Source organism: Zalophus californianus, chromosome 6 (assembly GCF_009762305.2).
Source record: "Zalophus californianus isolate mZalCal1 chromosome 6, mZalCal1.pri.v2, whole genome shotgun sequence".
Lineage (NCBI taxonomy): Eukaryota > Metazoa > Chordata > Mammalia > Carnivora > Otariidae > Zalophus > Zalophus californianus.
The window spans coordinates 79,118,344-79,137,055 of NC_045600.1; the positions used below are offsets into that span (position 1 = coordinate 79,118,344).

Genomic DNA, 18,712 nt, shown 5'->3' on the forward strand with positions numbered 1-18,712 from the left:
CAAAAAAAAAGTAAGTAAATGGTCCTTTTAATCTACACTTAATTGCCATACTGTAGAAGTAATTTCTTCAGTTCTTAAAAATGTATTAAGTTCCTCATCCCTTTCTTCAGCTTGTTCTGTTGACCACGGCCACTGCAGAAAATTGCCAAAGGTACAAAATGTATATTATCTGCTTTCTTTCGAATACTTTCCAGCACTGGTTTGTCATTTGGGGCGTCCAGAGGTGACGCATACTGAACGAGTGTTGCTGGTAACTTTCCTTTGGAGACTAATTGCACTTCTCCCTCAACACACTTTGTTTCCAGAAGCCCCAAGAGCTTGCAGCATGACTCTTTGTAAACCCTATCTCTCACTTTGGCACAGTATTGTGCTGCCATTGTGCTCAGTGGACTTGCTGAAAGATTAATTACAACTGAAGAAATGTATCTTTTAACTGTCTCATTACATAAAGAATTCATAGTGAAGTTAACGTCCGCATAATTTAATGATATACGGATTTTAATTATATAGTACACTGTTAATTGTACAGCTATTTTTAGATCAGGCTACTAACTTGTTCATTTAAATGAATAGCTCATTTGCTTGAGGGACCAAAATATAGGCTTTCTTGAAAACTCAGAGAATTTCAAGACCTCTGTAAAAATATTCTACCCTGGTAGGATATTTTCATGGTATTTGTCCTTAAAATGAGACTGACTTATGTTTTGCCTTCATTGCTTAGGTTGTCTGACACAGAGAATTTTGACCTGTTTTTTCTGTAATTCATAAAGTATTTGAAAGATAGATCTCTGTGTTGGATAATGGGCAGAAATTGAATAGCCGTGTTTTCCTTGAAAGTTGTTGAGATTTTTCTCAGGAGAATTAGACGAAAGTTATTTCTGAATAGAAGCACTGTCCCTGGCTGTAATTAGTCACATGGGCTTAGTTCCCAGGAAATGTTTCTTTCGCTGTACTGAAAGTGTGTGAATTTTCATATTTTTTAAGTTACCTTAAAATTTCATCTCTGCTTCCCCATCTGCCCCCTCCTAAAATTTAAGAAATCTAAAGTTTAGTTTAGTGTACTGTTCTCATTAGGCTAGGGGCCTGCCAGAAAAGTGCACACATTCATGCCCCGCATACTCTCTCCCTTTCCATGAATCCTTCCAATCCTGGGCAGCACTTCTAATGACTTAGAATTAACTGCTTTCTAATTATGCACCGAGGCAGACACCATGATGTGGTATGGGTCTTTGCCAGCAAATGGAAACACAGGAGATCTAAAAGAGCAGGCTACCAGAGGGAATTGTGAGAGAGGCTTCTTGAAGTCATCAGCTTGCAAAGCAGAGACTTAATCCGTCTCATTGAATAATATAAACTTGGTCATACCAGCTGCCGCTGTGATATCACCTACTGGAGCATCCGTTTTTCTTTCTTTTTATAGTATATAAGATACTTGTGATCTTGCCAGGTTTGGGGCTACCCCAGGAAATTTTGGTAGGTCTTTGCTACATCAGCTTTCTCCCTTGACCTTGAGCTAGTCTTCTTTTTACCTGTGACTCGACTGACATGCTGGGTGCCAGTAAACTAGGATCAGAGAGCTCAGGTTCCTCTTGAGGACCTATATTTGTTCTACACGGAATACCAAGTATCTTGAAATTTTAATTGCTGATATTTGAATCTGAGGGAGATCTAGGAGGGAGGAGGAGATACCAATGGAAAACTTGAGTTATTCGTAGAAGTATGATCCATTAATCTAGAACAGTTCAGTTCACTTTTGAAAATCATAGGAATAATGCCAGAGAAAGAGTAGGCTGGCAATTATGATCCCGAACTAGCCAAGTTTATATCACGGTTCCACCAATAACTAGGAGTGGGACTTTGGGGAAATTATTTAAATTCCTCATGCTTTGGGGTGCCTGGGTGGGTCATTCGGTTAAGCGTCTGCCTTTGGCTCAGGTCAGGATCCCAGGGTCCTGGGATCACACCCCAGATCAGGCTCCTTGCTCAGTGGGGAGTCTGCTTCTCCCTCTGCCTCTCCCCCCTCCACTTGGGGAGAAAGTCTCCACTCGCTCACTCTCCCTCTCTCTCAAATAAATAAATAAAATCTTTAAATTCCTCATGCCTTAATTTCTTTGTTTCTAAGATGGGGTTAGCCACCTTGTAGGTATATTCTGAGAATTCAGTGAGTTAATACATGTGAAGAGTTTAGAATGGTTCCATGGTAAGCACTCAGTAAATGTTAGCTGTTATTCCTTTTTAGAAGTGGAAACTTGCTATAGGGTAGACTGAGTGACCCCACCCCGTCTTCCTGAATACTCAGCTGACTTTGTACAGATGTTAAACTAGTGTTTCTGAAACTTTAGAAATTTGGGTACGTTTACAGTTTTCCCTATCTACCATTGTGCCACATGTACTAATAATAAATATACTATTTTTGCTTGAAAATTTTTTAAAGTATCATTTAATTAATTCTATTTTAAAAAGGAAATTATAATTTCACCTTACATTATAAACTAGAATTTCTTGCCATAAAAAGAAAGTACTTATAAAAATAATACATAACTGCTAAAGAAAAAAATGTTTTGTGTGCTCAGAAAGTCACTTCATGTGCCTATGCCCGCGTTAAGCACTCTTCTCTTTAGGAGACGTGGCATTAGATGTTATCAGTATTTAAAGACCCATTGTGTCCTACATCCTCTTAGTCTACATTTTCTGAAAACAATATATATATTTTTAAATTTTTTTTGAAGACGTATTCATCTATAATGAGAAAAGTTCAAATTAAGTCAAATCCATTTGACTACCTACATTAGGGAATATAGGCAGGACTTGGATTTTGACTAGTTTATTGGCAATTCATTCAGCAATTTGTTGAGTAACTATTTTGTGCAGAGCAACCTTGAGGTGATAACAGAAATATGTCTGCTGGTAAGCAGCTTGCCGAATATCCTGACACAAACAGTTCCTTAGTCTTCCATGTGAACCATTCTCAAAAGGGGTAATATCGCATTAGCAGACATACAGTATACCTATGGCATTAAAATTTCATGGGGGGAAATTAGGAAAAAATGTCTAAAAAATCTCCTTCGGTGGGCTATGATGAAAGAAAAGGTTAAACAAGATTTATGTAGACCAAATAAACATAGGACCACTGAAAGCCGAGCTTGAAATCTGAAACCTTCTAGCTTCGGAACTGGTAATATACCTGTAAGAATTATCTCTTATCTTCTTGGGGTAACCACAGGGTGAGCCTAGTCCTCCGTGGGAAAGCCCCCAGATACTTAAAGATAGCATTGAGGAAATACGACATTGTTTTTTCCATATTGTGCTAAACATTCCTTTTTCCTTCGGGTTTTTTTTTTTTTTTTTTTTTTTTTTTTTTTTTTTTGAGTAGGTCATGGTTTCACATCTTGGCATCCTGATCAATCTCCTGTCAACAGATGACAAAGTAATATTTAATCAAGTGCCAAACGACTGGTAGACAATATGAGTTCTCTCCCCAGTATGAGGGAGGGGAGAGCAAATGGATTGGAAACATAGGGGAAATTCTGCTGGAGGAGATGAGACTTGAACTGAGCTTTGAAGTTTTGGCTGAGGGAAAGTTAAGAAAGAACATTCCAGATTTGGAGGATAGAATTGGGGGTGGCTGGGTAGGAGGGATGGGATTAAGCGTATTCCTGGCATTAGCCAGGTGCTTAATAACTATCTGTTGTGTGTATGTTTGTGGAATAAGAGTTGATGGTGTACAGTGGCTCTAGATCTCCAAATTGCCTGACATAGTCTGATCGATGTGAATACTCATGCTTTGGAGACCTCTTCCTCTTGTCTTTACATAATACTTTTTTCTTTGATGACTGTAGTTGAAGTTATTTCTTAAACAATTATGTGCTAGTTAGAAAGCAGAATTTAATTTGCCTCTATAAGATTCCCTAATGTTAAAAGGTACTGCCTATTTAGATTGTCAGATGGGGTCAGACTGCTTTAGAGAGCGCTCCCGTGCAGTGGGATAGCTAGCGGGCTGCCTGGAATTTTTGAGAAATAGTTCCAACTGCAAAAGTAAGTAAGCTCCTGTAGGCCACTGGCAATATTGGAAATGTCCGGAAAAGACATTGGCAGGCCAGCTCCCATGGAGATGTAACTTGGGACCTTTCTGACCTTGAGGTCCAAAGGCCTTAAACCAGCGTTTGAAGAGAAGATTAAATTCTAGCTGGTATTTTAGGCTTAGCTGTTCTGGAGCTAAGCCTCTGCAGGAGCCACATGAAAAGACAAGACTTTTGGTGTACTTGGGGAGCAACTGCCTTCCCCCACCAGCTGTCAACTGCACAGATTGTTTTTTCTTCTTGGAGGGAGAACTAGGTTCTAACACCACTGTCTCTCTGCATATGTATTTCCTTCCAAATGGTCCATCTCGTCTGTATCCCAGTATCGTCCATCTCTTACTGACTGCGTCCTTTTGTCTCTCCTGACTGCTGCCATCCAGTTCACAGGCAGCGCCATGCTGGTTCACCTGTCATGCTTAAACCTATTTGTGACCTTGGGTTAGGGGTCCCAACTAGATATGGTCTAGTGTTCATTTCAGCTCAGGTATAACCTGGTCAAAAGGCACTCTTTGCAGTGGGCAGGATTTCCAGGGACCTTAAGCAGCATAGAGGATTCAGCTGCTTATTTGCTGCAGTTCCTTTCAGCAGTAGCGGGCCACTTACTTGAGCTTACACCAAGGAAAGGAAGAGTTATAAAAATGGGTGTGAGAGTCATTGGGGAGAAAGTCTCCACTTGCTTGATTGCTGGTGCTTGAAATAAGGGAAAAACCCCTTATAAGGTTATAGACAAGATTTAAAATACAACACCCTCCCGCCATGGAGTGATAGCATCGTAAGCTCATACACACACGTGTAAAGGACTTCTCCCAGGTTCTTTCTGGAGAACAGATTGCATGGCGCATTGTACACTGACTGCCACAGAGGGCGTGGCAGGGGAGGCAGGTAGGAAGGGAGAATCTGGCAGTGTCAGATTACCTTCCAACTGTCTCTCCAAGTCTGTGGCCATTACATTGGCAAGAACAGTCCCCCGACTTTATATATATGTGTGTGTATATCTCATGAAGTCTTTCTTCTTTTACCCTCTTGACAATAGAAGGTAATAAGTGATGCATGTATGGATAATGCAGTTTCGGGGGGCAGAACAGGTAAGCCACCTGTGCTCTAAGGACAGCCAGAGCAACAAGGTAACAGCTTCAGCTGCCCAAGTCTGAAACAGCATGTTAAGTGCTCTTCCTGGGTTATTTTATTTCGTCTTCACAACAGCCCTGCAAAGTAAGTACCAGTGTTCTGTTCTGCTCTTTTACAGACAAGGGGACTGAGGGTCACAGACATGAATTAGCTTGTTGAGAGGACAGAGCTAGTGGGTGGAAGCGTCAGGCCTCCAACCAAGTCTGCCTGATTCTAGGCTCAGCTAGTAACCACTGCTCCATGCTGCCTCTCCCTTTGAAAGTATTAGACAGCATAGCTTTCCAAGTTCACCTTTCCTTTAGAAGGCGTGTTTTTCCTCTTTTGAGGAAGATGTAAATAAACATGGTCTTGTGTGACATCTAGGTCATAAGGAACTGTAAAGGGCCGCCTGGTTCTTTGGGGTGTTTGCTCTTGGAACCCATTTCAAGGGGAAATTCACACAGACCTTAGGCCCACCTGGAAAGGAATCAAGACCCTTCACCCACCATTCCTGCGGAGGTAGAAGCAAGTGCAGATTTGCCAGACATGTAAGTGAGTCATGATGAAAGTGAACCCTCCAGCACCCAGATAATCCACTCCAGGTAATGTCACACAAAGACAAGTCATCTCCATTAACCTAGCCTAAACTGCCAAATCATGAGCATGTTAAGAAATTATTGTTTAAGCCTTCCCCCTCCAAAAAAAAAAAAAAAAAAATGGGTTTATATTTGAGAATTTAATGGAACTTCTACGACAAAGACATAGAAATGATAGAAAAAAGAAAGAAATAAAAATCTTTTAAAATACAAAATCAAGTTCAAACAAAAGGAATTTCATCTCTGGGGGCAAGGAATGAAAAGAGAATGTATATTCAGTTTGGTAAACAGGGACTCTCACTTTGTAGGTCCACAAGAGTTGTTAGCTTTAGATATGGACATGAGGGGTTGGGGCTGGGATTTTTAACTCCCTGAAGGGAGCTGGAAGTGAGCCTCCACATACAGCCTAATCCATGAGAAAAGGACTGAGGAAACTCCACTTGGCCTGGAGAAAGTGGCAAGGAAGTTTGCTTCCTGTATATGGTCTGGAGTTGTGGGGTATTTGGAGAGAGAAATTAGAAATAGGCCAGCACCATTTGTGGATTTGGGTCCAAATTTGCACTCTTGTTATACTGCAGGAAGCCCATGTTAAGAAACTAACAATAAGACTGGTCTCTGAAAAAAAAAAGTAAACACGAAACTACTCTGTCATGGTTATTTCCACAGTGCAGGTCAAACAATTCTTGCTGAAATTAAGTTCACGGTAAAAATTTACAAACCAAGTGAGAAAACCACCATCAGAGGGAAGATAAGTACATAGGTAGGTAGGCAGATAGAGAAATTGCATACCATGAACTGGAAATGAGAAAATGAATATAATAGAGGTTAAATCTATAAGATGTTTTAAAACATAAAAATTATATAAATGATCTAATAAACTAAAAACTAGGTAAGTGAAAGACTAGAATATAGTATGAAAAAAGAGCAGACAGATCTGAGACAATAAAATTTAGAAATGATATAATTATCATTGAAGTTAAAAGCTCATTAGATGAAGGATGCCTGGGTGCAGTCGGTTGAGTCCGACTCTTGATTTCAGCTCAGGTCATGATCTCTGGGTCCTGGGATTGAACCCTGCTTTGGGCTCCACACTCAGCACAGAGTCGGCTTGAGACCCTCTCTCTTGCTCTCCTTCTGCCCCTTCAGCTCGTGTGTGTGGGTGTGGGTGGGTGGGCGCCCTCTCACTCTCTCTCTCAAGTAAGTAAATAAAATCTTAAAAAAGAAAAACTCATTAGATGAGTGAAGTGTCAGAAGAATTAGATTAGAACAAAAGTTAGTGAATTTTAGGGTGGCTCTAAGGAAAGCACCTTTATAACACAAGAGATGAATAGAAAGGAAATATAAATACTTTATAGGAGTAGGAGATATAGGGGGTAGTAATAAGGCCTTCTATTAGATGTCTAATATAAGAGTGCCAGAAGAAGAGAATGGGGGCCAAAGCTATAGTGGCTCAAAACTTTGCAAACTGGTTAAAGGCATATATCCTTAGGTTCATCAAACATAGCTAATTACAAGCAGGCTAAATTAAAAGAGCCATATCCAGGCACCCAGTGATGAAACTGTTGAATATCAAAGAAAAATCTAAAAGGAACCAGAGATAAAAGACAAATTATTTCTATAGGGATTATTATTAGACTGACAGTAGAGTTCTTCGCAATAACAGATGTCAAGAGACAGTGGAATCTTATCTTCAAATGGTTGAAATAAAATGACTCTTAGCTTATAATTCTATACCCAGCTATATTATTCTAAAGTGAGAACTAAGTTATTTTCAGGCAAGACAAGACTAAGAGATTTTACTACTCAGTGGTCCTATCTGAAAGAACTAATACATAGGTGCTTTAATAACAAGGATAATGAATCTAAAAGTGGAGAACAGAATTCAGAAAGCAGTACTGAAGGAGAAAATTGGCAAACATGTTCGTAAATCTAAATAAGTATTGAACATTTAAAAAAATACAAACTATATTGGAGTACTTGAGAGCAGAACCAGTTGTGTGTGCGTGTATGTATATATGTATATGGAGAGAGAGAGATTTATTATAAGGAATAGGCTCACATGATTATAGAGGTTGAAAGTCCCAAGTGCTACTGTGGGCAAGCTGGAGACCCAGGAGAGCCAGTGATACAGGTCCAATCCTCTTGAGATCCAGGAGGAGCCAATATTTTAGTTTGAGTCCAGAGGATGTCCCAGATTGAAGGCAGTCAGGCAGAGAAACTAGTCTTTTACTCAGTGTTTTATGTTCTAGTCAGACCTTCATCTGACTGAATGAGACCCATCCACATTGGTGAGGGCAGTCTATTTTACTCCAATTCACATGTGAATCTTATCCAGAAACATCCTCACAGACGTATCCAGAATAATGTTTGGTCAAAAGTCTGGACACCCTGTGGCCCAGTCAAGTTGACATAAAATTAACCATCACAGAAACTAAGAAATTATGTTTACAAACAGGGTGGTTGAGCAAAAATTAATAGAATAACATGGAGGCTGATGGGGAAGGGGGTCTTCCTGATTGGAGTGAGTGAATTCTTAATTCCTTATATAACTGGCCCTAAACCCATGGGTCTAAACTGCATGGGTCCACTTATATGTGGATTTTTCTTATACATACACATACAGTGCAATACTATTTTTATAAACATAGTGCAGTGTTTTCTCTTCCTTATGATTTTCTTAATAACATTTTCTTTTCTTTAGCTTTATTGTAAGAATACAGTATGTAATACATATAGCATATAAAATATGTGTTAATCAACTGTTTATGTTATCAGTAAGGCTTTCTGTCAACAGCAGGCTGTTAGTAGTTAAGTTTTAGGAAGTCAAAAGTTATATGTGGGATTGTTGACCACCCAGGGGATTGGTGCCCCTAACCCCATATTATTAAGGGTCCGCTGTGCTCAGAATTACAAAGAAGATATGATTAGATTAGATATGGGTTCAGTTAAATTTAATTAAAAATTAATAAGAATATAGAAGATTTGGGGCACCTGGGTGGCTCAGCCGGTTGGGCATCCAACTCTTGATTTTGGCTCAGGTCATGATCTCAGGGTCATGAGATCAAGCCCTTTGTTGGGCTCCATGCTCAGTTGGGCGTCTGCTTGAGATTTTCCCTCTCCCTGTGCCCCTACCCTCCCTCTCTCTCTCTCTCTCTCACTTTCTTTCTCTCTGTCAAATAAATAAATCTTAAGAAAACAAAGAATATAGAAGATTTTAATAATACAATTAAAAATCTTGGCCTACTAGACATACCTGAACCCCATACCTCAAAAATAGGAGCTTTAGTATTTTTTAAGACATGTAAAATATTTATAAAAATTGATTGCATATGAAAACACCAATGGAAGTCAAATAGATACCCTCAAATTAATATAAGCATCACATACTTTGACCAATATGATCAAATTAAAAATTTGAAATAAGTTTTTAAATAACTTATGGATCAAAGATGAAATCATAATGGAAACTATAAAATATTTATAAATAAATGAGAACAACACTTGTGGCATGTAGCTAAAGCAGAATTTAGAGGAAAAATTATAGCCTTAAAAAGTATATGTTGAGAAGAAGAAGAAGATAGCAGGAGGGGAAGAATGAAGGGGGGGAAATCGGAGGGGGAGACGAACCATGAGAGACGATGGACTCTGAAAAACAAACTGAGGGTTCTAGAGGGGAGGGGGTGGGGGATGGGTTAGCATGGTGATGGGTATTAAGGAGGGCACGTACTGCATGGAGCACTGGGTGTTAGGCGCAAACAATGAATCATGGAACACTACATCAAAAACTAATGATGTAATGTATGGTGATTAACATAACAATAAAAATTTTAAAGAAGAAAAAGTATATGTTGAAATAAAAGATTGAAAATTTAAGTAATAAAGATAGTAAGTTTGTAAAAGAATAATACAACAAATTCAAAGAGGAAAGCCAGAAATAATGATGACAAAAGGATGAATTAAATGAAATTGGAAGGAATGAAGCAGTAGAGAAAATCAACAAAACCAAAATTTGGTTCCTTCAAAATACTAGTAAAATGAACCAACCTCTAGCAAGACTGATAAATAAAACAGTTTACACAAATTAATATTAGACTATCTAAAGTAAATTTAATTGAAGATACAGACATTATGTCAAAGTGGCAGGGGCATGGATGTTTATTATTTTAGGCTCTTGAAATATTTCACAGAAAGCAGATCATAATCTTGGGCATTATGCCTTAGTCCAGGCATTGCCTATTGGCTCTCTTCCAAAGCATGCTTCAACAGGGACCAGTTCTCCCCTATCCCTGTGCACACAGCTCCAAATGACTCGTGCACTCCTGCTTTGTATATGCTTGGTAGAAAGCTGACATTCCAGCAGTTGAAGCAGTGACAGAGGTAAACTCTGAAATCAAGAGGATGAATGCCTCTAGCAAAGGTTAGGGAGAACAAGTCTCCTGTCCACATATGGTCAGAAAGATGGATGCAACTTGGGCATAGGTAGTAGCTGGCCGTGGACATGTTGCTTATGAAAGGAACTGGCTTCCTTGAGCCCTTCTTATTCCTAGTCATCCCAAGATTGTCCAACCGCCTTTCCTTACCTGGTTGAATACTCTTCATCCCTTTGGCACTTTTAGCTTCAGAATGTGTGTAAAATTAAGTTTGCACTCTGGCTTGATCTGAGACACAAGCATAATTTTGTGAAGCCCAAGTCCTAAAATCCTCAAACAGAAGGCAGGCACATCCTAGGTCTGTAGCCAAGGCATCGAATCCCTATTTATTATCATTTTCTTGCTCCAAAAAATGGCAGGTTGCAAGAAAGGAAAAGACATTTTGTTGAGTTTAAAATGAATGTGGACTCAATATATAGTTTTTACTTCTCAATTTAAAATGATTGACTTGTTCTCGTAAGCTTTCTCTGATTTGAATAGTGTTCTATTCAGTATGTTCAGACTATTTTTTAAAAAGTGTATTGGCTATGATTCTTAATTCTGATAAGCACAGTGTTCAAAAATTTATATTGTGAGGAAAATTAGGATGTCATTGGTTTCTTTTTTCTATAATATTTCCTTTCCTTCTCTCACAAAATAAGTGACCTCATCTTCTTCTGTTCTAGAGTATTGTCTCTTGTCTATTTTAAAAAGAGCCTTTGGCTGGGGGGCTCCTGGTTGACTCAGTCAGTTGAGCGTCTGCCTTCGGCTCAGGTCATGATCTCAGGGTCCTGGGATCGAGCCCCGCATTGGGCTCTCTGCTCAGTGGGGAGTCTGCTTCTCCCTCTCACTCTCCCTCTGTGCTCTCTCTCTCAAATAAATAAAATAAAATCTTTTAAAAAAAAGACTCTTTGATCTATGATTTGCAGTGAGTTATCATATAGTTTGGTTCTTACTATTACTTAAACTTTAACAAAATCAACAATAAAATAGCCATTGTAGCTATTTTCTGTAGAGACTCACACAAAAACCCTTTAAGGAGGTCAGCTCAGATGATATTGTCATTTTCTACAGAAGAAGATAGTGAATCTGAGAGGTGCCATATTCCATAAATTTGCCCTGGTTGCAGAGCTGGTTGCAGATATAGGGCTGGATAGTATTCCTCTCATGATGATGTTCTTCTTGGGATTCCAGATATGTGTTCCACACTTGCAGAACAAACACATAGTTACAAATGGCTAAGTACATAAATGTGGCTATCCACATGCAGAATAGGAAATAATTAAAATAAGTGTACTGCATTTTTTCTTTGTGGACTCAGTACTGTGCTTAAGTGAAAAAGATGTAATTTCCAGATTTCTTTGCACGGTATTTACTAACATTTATTATATCTGTCACTGATCTTATGGTACTGAACTTGATAAAGAACATAATAATCTTAAAAACAAAAAAAAACAAAAGTCATCTCAACAAGAATGATGTTGATCCGTGGTCTCTGTTCATTCTATTAACTAGATAATTATCCAATATGTACTTTAATTTATGTTTGTGTGGATAAACCCTAAGCCATTTTGCTGAATGTTTGGGAATGATTCCACTGGAGGATTGGAAGAATTGATTCCTAGGCAGCACTAGACTTAGCTTTAGTTTAGAGACTTGCCTTCCTCCCATGCAAAGAAAGAGGAGTTCTGGTCACCTTGGCTTCCACACACCTACAAAAAACAGCAGGGCCAGAATTTCTTGCCTCCGTGTGCTAAGTGTGTGATCTGATATAGCATTCTTCATTAAATGCCTCCCCTAGCCTCTTCTTATAGGTGTTCCTGGGGTGAGGTCTATTTAATTTACAATTGGCTATGAGGAGACATATTTTGGGACAAAAATCCATATGTAAATAAATACATATTTTTTTCTTACTTAAGATTCCCTCAATGGTTAATCGACTTTACCTACTTTCCTTATCTGTGAAATGGATGCAGCATTTTATGGCAGTTGATGAGAATTATTTTAGAAAGGTTTAGAATTCAGAGATTCTTTCTTGGCTAAAAGTTATTTTTATTGACATCATTGAAGTCTCACCTGCCTTCACTAAGCTCTCCAGATACATATGCTTAGTAATAAAATACTTAACCACAAAAGGTAACTATGTCTTTTCTGATTGTTCTTGCTGTGTTTTTTCCCCCAAGCGGGCTTTTCCAAAGCTAATATATCTGCAAAGAGACATATGCTTTAGGTCTGTACTTGTTAATTTACCTTGGAAAAATTAGGTCATCTTCAAATCTGGCAATGTGGCTTATAAACTTGGCAAAATGGTCTAATTAAAAGCTTCTCTTAGATTTAAAAAAAGGAAAAAATTATTAGAATCGGTAATGTTTTCATTTTCATGGTTTGTGTACATATAGGTATATGTCACTCATGCTGCACTAAAAGTATGTTGACTGTTAACAGTTCATCTCTTTTCTTCTACAGCCTCCAAGTCTGTTATAAATAGTATGCTACGGGACCCTTCTCAGATTCCAGATGGAGTTCTAGCAAATCAGGTCTATCAGGTATTAATCACAGCTGTCTATTTTCAGTGGCAGTGCTATCTGCCTAGCAGAGTAAAGGATTTTAAACCTCATTTAATTACTGTCATCATAAACTATCACTGAGGTCAGGGTGCACCATAAATGGCAATGCAATATTTGCGAGAAGAGCATTTCACTTTTTAATAGCTTGCTTTTATAGTGAATAAAAAGCATGTGATTTTTGTTTTCTGTGATTAAATCTTAACAGCCTTTGATAGTTTGTTTGTTTTTTTTAAGAAACGTTATTACTGCTTTTAGGATACTAGTTCACGGTAACAGTTTTTGTAGTCACCCCAGACCCCTTCTCTGTTTTGTCCGCAGTGCATCGTGAACGACTGCTGTTATGGACCACTGGTGGACTGCATCAAACAGTATCCTTTCCCATAAAATTTTAGGTGCACAATTGACGAGCTCAGACTCAGTGGAGGAGATGTGTCTAGCTTTAACCTGACATAAAGTTCTGCTTCACAAAACACATTTCATACTCTTCTACTTTACATTCAGTCAGCTGGAGGGTCACTGCAGACCATCCTTTCCTCCAGCTTAAGGAAAATCAGATGGGCCACGGGAGGCTGTCGGTTTGGCAGTTATGTGCACAGGCTTAGCTCAAACTGCTGGGGTTTCAGAGAGTTTAAAGGTATAGAGTCATTGGGCACGTAACTTACTGTCTGGGAGTGTGGCTCACCAATCCAACGAACATTTTAAAAAAATAGAACAAATTTCTATTTAAAATGAGCCAAATTCAGTTGAGTTTCCTAGAATAAATTTTGAGCCTGGAGTTCAAGGATGACGTGATTAAAATGCCGCGCAGACCATCACATCTGAAAGGGCAGTAGCTTCTTGTTGCTTAAATGCTGATTACAATCTGCACTGCCATTTGCATCCCTAATAAACAACTTTAGAGAAACCAAGCTAATTTTTCCGCCTGGACTGAACTTAAGGCTATGAAAACAGATGTCCAGTCATTCTTCATTAAAGACATTGAGATTACTGGGTGCCTGGGTGGCTCAGTTGGTTAAGCGACTGCCTTCAGCTCAGGTCATGATCCTAGAGTCCCAGGATCGAGTCCCGCATCAGGCTCCCTGCTCAGCAGGGAGTCTGCTTCTCCCTCTGACCCTCCCCCTTCTCATGCTCTCTCTCTGTCTCATTCTTTCTCTCTCAAATAAATAAAATCTTTAAAAAAAATAAAAATTTAAAAAAAAAGACATTGAGATTACTAAAGAGTTAATGCTTACTTCTTGAAATGGGATTTGAGCCGACAGTCACTACTTCATGAAGGGACATATTCTTCATCCATACATTTAGTAGCATTGTGGCAATACTAAGAATTTTGATAATCCTGGGTGGAAAATACTATTTAAAGGGTCAATAACTAGTTTTTTTAATGAAAATTATATTCCACCTGAGTCCACAAGTCTCACATTTCTTAATGTTGTAACAGCCTTCCTAATAGAGGTTTTGTGAGTGTGGACAGCACTGTGACCAGTGGAGATTCAGTGCTACCAGTCAGGAAGCTTTCTGTTGAAAGCCTTTTTTGTTGGAAGTCAAGTGTGTGTGTGTGTGTGTGTGTGTGTGTGTGTGTGTGTGTGTGTGTGTCTGTTTATCCCACCTTGTTTTCACAAAGGCTTAGAGTCTGTAAAATTTTTGTAAGGAACCTCACTCATTTTCTTTTTTATAAAGTTAACCTTTGAAAAATAATCTCTTCACAGAGCCCTCTTGTAAGAATATTCACTACCTAAGTTACAGCCCTTTACATATTTATCCTTCAAGTCAGTTCCCCCCAATGTAGTTTAAATTAATAAAATCACAGCACTGTCATAAGCTTGCCTTTTTATTAGACCAAAGTGAAACCATACTTCTATTTTCAGTATAAAATTAATGATAGCGTTAGAAATTGTAGGAGTGCCAACCTCATGTTGCTACAGTGATAAAGTTTAGCACATTTGTATAACAACTAACACCATCTCAGAGTATCTGGGGCGGAATTACATGTTAATTTTAAAGCACATAAAATAGTTAAAAATCAATTTAAAGTTAAGGTTTTAAAAGCATAATGTCTTTTGAAGGATTGCATATTGATTTTAAATATAACTATCTAATTATATATGCATGGACTAAAGTATGAAGTCAACTGCTTTGTAAATGCCAGGAGGCTATTTTTCAGTAATAGTTGAGATGCTTACGGGAAACTAGATTGCTGCATTGCTGGCTAAGAAAATGGCTTGTGAGGTTATTTACAAGTTTTGCCCCATGGTCACTGCCATACATCAATAATAGGTATTATTATAGACAAAGTCTAAGTGTTTTCTGCTTATAGAGCATTATAAATTCTGTTCGGAGTATTTTCTTTACATTTTTGCCATCATTCACTTTCCTTTTTTGGCTGTGTTATTGCTAGTAGAATTTAATGTAGTACATGATTTCAATTGATAAAGTTAATGATGAATGTCTATAAATTGCATTCACTGACTAGATTATAATTTTGCAATTCCATTATGCCTATTGCCAGTAAAATTACTGTTTTTATAAGCTTTGTGTTCTAGACCTTGTATTTTATATATGTTTACATCAAGCAAAGAATAATCAAGAAGTATGTCTTTCCCAAATTTCAAATCGGTGATTGCTTTTACCATGCAAAATAAAACAAGCTGGGGAATTTATGGAGAACTGATTTTATTTTTGCATTGAGGTAGTAGCAGTTTCATATAATGTAAATATACTTGCATAGATGTTTCCTAGACTGATCCACAGGAATTACTTTATTTCACACTGAATAAAAATTAGTAGTTTTCCATGTGAGTGAAAGTGCTATTTGTATGTTGTTCTGATAATTTAGTAATGTTTACATTGCTTACTGTCGGTAAATTACATCATTTTGTAAGAAAGTACACATTTAGTAAATAGAATAGGTGCAAAGTCTTTTTACTCCATTATGAAAATGTTACATGTAGACATTTGTGTAAGTAGAATAAAGGGAATTGGTCATTTACAAATAAGATGCCACAAGAAGCACAGTAGCAAAGAGTATATAAGTTGTCGTGTGCTTTCTTTTTCTTTTGGTGTCTGCGATCTTTTTTCCTGCATAGCCATGTCCATCCACACCTTTGCTGCCCCAAATATAGTCACTGACACAAAAGGTGTGAGAAACCAGCCACCTCAACTTTCCAAAGTGTGACTCCAGGACATGGCTATTACACAAAGACCCACCCAGAGAAGCAAGGAAAGATAATGATGCAGGAAGCTTAAAATGCTGTGGGTTTCATTTCTATACCATCAGTAACCTCAATTTCATGATTCAACTTTTTAGATGTAAATAATTTACAACAATAAAAGTGAGAGCTCATTTATGTGGATTAGAAGTAAATAATTCAGTTCTAACATGTGGGATGCCCCTAATAATGAGAGACTGTAGAGAGATATGCATCAGATGTCTTCAGTGGACTCTGCAAATGCATGAAATTTTGTGATTTGAAAACTTTTGTTCCTTTATTGTTTCCAGTTAGAAATTAAATAAGCACAGCCATGTGTACGGTGGGGGGAGGGGACAACAGAAGGAAAAATTGCAATGATGAAGACTTGCGGCTCATTTTGATGGTGGACATGAGTGGCCACATCTCTCGAATTATGATTTAAATGATATTCACCTGTATGTGTTGATAAAAGGCAGATAATGCTCTAGGAATTTTTTTAAATAATGCGTACATTTTATTTCATTTAAATTGCACTCTTGCAGTGCATGATCAGAATCAGAGAATCTTTGGTAAGCTGAGGAGTGGTACAACCAGGCTGACATTATCCAATGGAGAATTAGATAATACCAAATGCTTTTGACAGAATCAAAGTACCAGAATAGGATAATGCTCCTTTTCAAATGTTGTGCAATCTCATCCTTTTGGAAAATAGAACCAGAATTCCAAGTCCTATTCCTGATTTAATTATTTACCAGCCATGGGACCTTCAGAAAGTTCCTCAGCCTTCTTGAACCTTGCTTTCTGTAATTATAAAAATGGGACTAATAATAGTACTTATTCATGTGGTGTTGGTGAAGGTTAAATAAGATGATATCCCAAGTGGAAATGCAAATCAAAACTACAATGAGATATCATTTCACATCTGTCAGAATCACTAAAATCAACAACACAAGAAACAAGTGTTGGCGAAGATATGGAAAAAAAGGAACCCTCTTGCCCTGTTGATGGGAATGCAAATTGGTGCAGCCATGGTGGAAGACAGTATGGAGGTTTAAAAATAGGACTACCCTATGATCCAGTGATCGCACTACTGGGCATTTATCCCCAAAATACAAAAACACTAATTCAAAGGGATACATGCACCCCTATGTTTATGTAGCATTATTTACAACAGCCAAGATATGGAAGCAACCCAAGAGTCCATTGATAGCTGGAGGAATAAGACGTGGTGTATGTACAAACATACACACACACACAATGGAATATTGTTCAGCCATAAAAAGAATGAAATCTTGCCATTTACAATGATATGGATGGATCTAGAGAGTATAATGCTAAGTGAAATAAGCCAGTCCAAGACAAGTACCATATTTCATTCATATATGGAATTTAAGAAACAAAAGAGCAACGGAAAAAAAGACAAACCAAGAAACAGACACTTAACTATAGAGAACAAATTGGTGGTTACCAGAAGGGAGGTGGGTGGGAGGATGGATGAAATAGGTAATGGGGATTGTAGCGTGCACTGGTGATGACCACTGGGTGATATATAGAAGTGTTGAATCACTACATTGTACACCTGAAACTAATATAACACTAAGTATTTTAACTATACTGGAATTAAATTTTTTTAATTAAAAAAAATGATAGGCTGGGACGGTAGCAGAGGAAGTAGTAAAAATTTGGTGAATATTGTATTTAGTTGTAAGTTGACACCAACAGGAGTTGCCGATGTATTGAGAGGAGTGTGGGAGAAAGGTAGGAGCTGAGGACTCCTGCATTCTGGTTTGAACAGCATGGGGTTGTCAGTAACTAAGATGGTAATGAAGCAAATGGAGTATGCATGTGTGAGCAGCTGAACGTAATGAATCTGAAACTGTAACAATAAAATAACCAAAGTTTATTGAGGACTTACCAAAAAAAAAAAAAAAAAAGGTGTTACCCCAACTGTTTAACACCAAGGCTTTGTGTTACAGTGCTTAAGAAATATTAGCTAGTATCAATTATTTTTACATAATTATTTTAATACTTTTCAAGGAGTTGTATGGAGGTCATACAAAAGGCTTTGTGGACATCGTATTCCAATCCTTTGCTTTGCCACACTTGAACCGTATGACTGTGCAGATTCTTTTCTAAGCTTTGGTTTCCTCATCTATAAGGATGATAATAACTAAGGATGAAATAACATACATAAAGCACTTAACACAGTACCTACCTCATAGTGATCGCTCAAAGAATTTACATGTGCGTGTGATTTTCTGTTTCTATGCATATGATAATATGCGTGCGCTCTTGCACACAAGAGGAAGACTTGAAAAATCCTCTGCACCCACACCCCAACCCCACAGTCCTTTGCAACGTGCAGTCTTTCCTCCAGGGTGCCTAGAATTCTCAACAAGTCAGCTATTTGGCTTCCCACATCATATAAGATCACCAACCGTAGGCTGAAAGTGGGACAGAAGCTAGAAATGCTGGCTCTGGGACAAGTATGGATTCTTAGAAGATTTATGGAACTCTGTAAGACTGGAAACTCCTTTAAGGCAAAGCCTGGTTGGTATTCTTTGCTGCATTTAGTAAGTGCTTAATAAATGTACTAAATTGAATTAAGGGATTTTTAACATAGTACAAAGGATGTTTAAAATGACTCTGCCTCCCCCACATCGGGCTCCCTGCTCAGCAGGGAGTTTGCTTCTCCCTCTGACCCTCTTCCCTCTCATGCTATCTCTCATTCTCTCTCTCTCAAATAAATAAATAAAATCTTTAAAA

General features: G+C 38.1%; 1 protein-coding gene across 5 annotated transcripts in view; it reads left to right on the forward strand.

Annotated features, from left to right (window-relative positions):
* Positions 1-18,712, forward strand: part of CDIN1 (CDAN1 interacting nuclease 1) — a 204,253-nt gene that overhangs the window by 76,149 nt on the left and 109,392 nt on the right. For all 5 annotated transcript variants that reach the window (XM_027572449.1, XM_027572446.1, XM_027572447.2 and 2 more), the window contains 2 exons: positions 12,658-12,737; positions 13,077-13,126. In XM_027572449.1, coding sequence (XP_027428250.1) covers positions 12,658-12,737; positions 13,077-13,126 — 130 coding nt within the window. The remainder of the gene's footprint in view (positions 1-12,657; positions 12,738-13,076; positions 13,127-18,712) is intronic.